The sequence below is a fragment of the Octodon degus genome, unplaced genomic scaffold, assembly GCF_000260255.1.
Source record: "Octodon degus isolate 3935 unplaced genomic scaffold, OctDeg1.0 scaffold00380, whole genome shotgun sequence".
Taxonomy (NCBI): Eukaryota; Metazoa; Chordata; class Mammalia; order Rodentia; family Octodontidae; genus Octodon; species Octodon degus.
The window spans coordinates 81,944-84,770 of NW_004524956.1; the positions used below are offsets into that span (position 1 = coordinate 81,944).

At 43.9% G+C, this 2,827-nt stretch overlaps 1 protein-coding gene across 1 annotated transcript; it reads left to right on the top strand.

The window, feature by feature from the left end:
• The first annotated feature begins 889 nt into the window (after window positions 1–889).
• Window positions 890–1,840, top strand: LOC101586643 (olfactory receptor 5V1-like). The gene has a single exon (XM_004648286.1). It carries the CDS (start codon window positions 890–892, stop codon window positions 1,838–1,840), a length of 951 nt encoding a protein of 316 aa, XP_004648343.1.
• The last annotated feature ends 987 nt before the right edge of the window (window positions 1,841–2,827 follow it).

Consider the following 2,827-nt stretch of genomic DNA (forward strand, 5'->3'; position numbering starts at 1 on the left):
TTTTAATATTTTTTATTCAATTAATAAAATGGTTGGTGATATCTATGCTTTTCATGTTATTGTAGTGAATTTTATCCTGCTTTTCATGAAGATTATCATAGTGTTATTTTCTCTCAAGCCTTCAGCTGCAAGAGAATAGACAATGCCTTCTAGAAGTCTCAGTGATTCTTACTAATTTTTCGCAAAATGTGGTATGAGAAAAAAGTTTCATTCCACACGTGCAAATAAATTATTATGGATATTTGCATAATTTATATGATTTTATTGAACCAACGCTTTGTTATGTGGATCCTATGAGGCAAAAGAAAAGAAGGGGGCATCAGAGAGACTGTCACATTTTATCTTCTAATCATTTTATCTTGAGACACAATGAAAAAACACAAAACAGAACAAAACAGATGTGAGAAATGTGCCACCAATTTTCACCAAACTTAAACCTCAAAGAGCACTAAAGTAAAACAAAAATTTGAAGAGGGTGGGTTTTCAATATCTTTCTAGTTTCACAGAAGGTCTTCTATTGACCAGAATCCCAGGGTAACTATTTTAAGAGATGCCATGGATCTAGGTGTAGTGGCCCACACCTGTAATTCCAGCACTGGGAGACTGGGGCAGAGAGTTGCAAGCTCACTATAAACGTGGGCACCTTGGTACTTAGCAAGTTATTGGCAGCTTCTAATACTGCTATTACAGTGAGATGGGGGAGGCAGCTCCTCAGAAAGGCCTTGAAGAGTTAATGGCCGAGTCCCCAGCTACAGTGAAGGCTAACGTAATTCATCCTCAGCCATATACCATTATGTTTCCGAGTTTCTCACCTCTAAGCTGCTGGTTGCCTCTCTAAGCTGTGCTCACTGATTTCTTTCCTCCAGAGAGACAGCAGTGCAGAGGGGAGATGGAGGTTCACAATGGCACCACAGTGACCCACTTCATCCTCATCGGGCTCTCTGACCTCCCGGAAGTGCGCTACCCTCTCTTTGTGGCCTTCTTCATCATCTACAAGGTCACCTTGGTAGGAAACGGGGCCATCCTCCTGGCCATTGGGACTGAGGCAAAGCTGCACACACCCATGTACTACTTTCTGGCAAACTTGTCTCTCTTAGACATATTCTGCTCATCAACCACTGTCCCCAAGATGCTCCAGAACCTCTTGACTGAGGACCACAGCATTTCTTTTGTTGGGTGTGCTCTGCAGCTGTATTTCCTGGTGGCCCTGATGGGGACTGAGGTCTTCCTGCTGGCTGCCATGGCCTACGACCGCTATGTGGCTATCTGCTTCCCCCTCCGCTACTCTGTCATCATAACCAAAGCTCGCTGTGCTCAGCTGCTGTCGGGGACCTGGGCAGCCGGCTTTGTCAATTCTGCCATCCACACGGTGGCCACCTTCAGCTTGTCCTTCTGCAGGTCCCATCTCGTTAACCAGTACTATTGTGACATCCCACAAATCGTGGCCTTGTCTTGTTCATCCACCTACGTGGCTGAAATGCTTGCTCTCGTGATTGGAGGTGTCTTTGGGACCAGCGCCTTCCTGACCACCTTGGTCTCCTACGTCTACATCATCTCCACCATCCTGAAGATCCAGTCTGCAGAAGGGAAGAGCAAAGCCTTCTCCACGTGCGCCTCCCACCTGCTGGTGGTCTGCCTGTTCTATGGCACAGCCATCTTCACCTACCTGCGCCGCTCCTCCAGCCAGAGCTCTCTTTCCAGAGACAGACTCATCTCCATGCTCTATGGCATCATCACCCCGATGCTCAACCCCGTTATCTACAGCCTGAGGAACACGGAGGTGAAGGGAGCACTCACCAGAGCTCTGTGTGAAAGATGCTCCCGGCAAACACCGGGTTAGAATGTAGGGACTCAGTGCTCCTAGAATGAGTTTGTCAGAAGAATTCACAGAACGAATCATTTCCTCTTAACATAAAATACTTCCTTAAGGATACATAGAAATTTAAAGTTATTCATTAAAACATTTATGCTTATCCAGATATATTTCTAAACATAGTGAACTTAAAATTTGGCATCAAAAATAGATATCTGTGAAAGCCAGAGCAGCCTGTTAGTAATTACACAGTATGAGTTCTAACTGGACTTACCTAAATCAGCTTATAGCTGTGCTGATGCGCAGGGCCGTGCCTCTCCCTGTGTGGCATTGATGGTATGCCTGTGCTTTACAAGCCTCTAATCTGTGGCTCCCCATCTCTAACAGGTAGTCCTTGTCCTTTTGTTTTCTTCTTTGCTCAGTAGCGGTGCTCAGAGGTTTCCTTATGTTCTTGTGCCATTCTCCGACTTTCTGTTTTGGTCTGTAGGTTCTCCTTCAACACTTCTCAGCTCTCCCAGGTGCCACATGCATTGTCAGGCTGCGGCCTTGCCTTGCACAGCGAGCATTTAGATTCTGGGGTCTCTGACTTGGGTACATAGTAATGATGAAGAAAACAAAGCACTCATACTACATTATAACTGTAAGTTTGACTTTTTTTTGTGGAACCGGGGCTTGAACTCAGACCCTTGCGCTTGCCAGGGAAGTGCTTATTCTACTAAGCCATCTCCCCAGCCCCAAGTTTGACTTTTTAAAAGAGAATAAAAATAGTTAAAAGACATTAGAAATGAATTTCACTGAACAAAATGATAAGAATTCAACAATGGTTGTTACATTATATATTGTTGTGTTCAATTTAGTTGTTCTGATTATCACATATAAGCATGCAAAATTGGTCACAAACTTATCAAAATTGAAAAGGAGTGACAACAATTAAGCATTAACTGCTCCTTTCAAAAGGTCATCAGAAATCAGTAGTATTATCTATCATCTTTTCTTCTTTCTTTCTTTCTTTCT

What these genes read in the sequence shown, in the direction of transcription:
- LOC101586643 (XM_004648286.1), top strand. Translation starts at nt 890, where the DNA reads ATGGAGGTTCACAATGGCACCACAGTGACCCACTTCATCCTCATCGGG.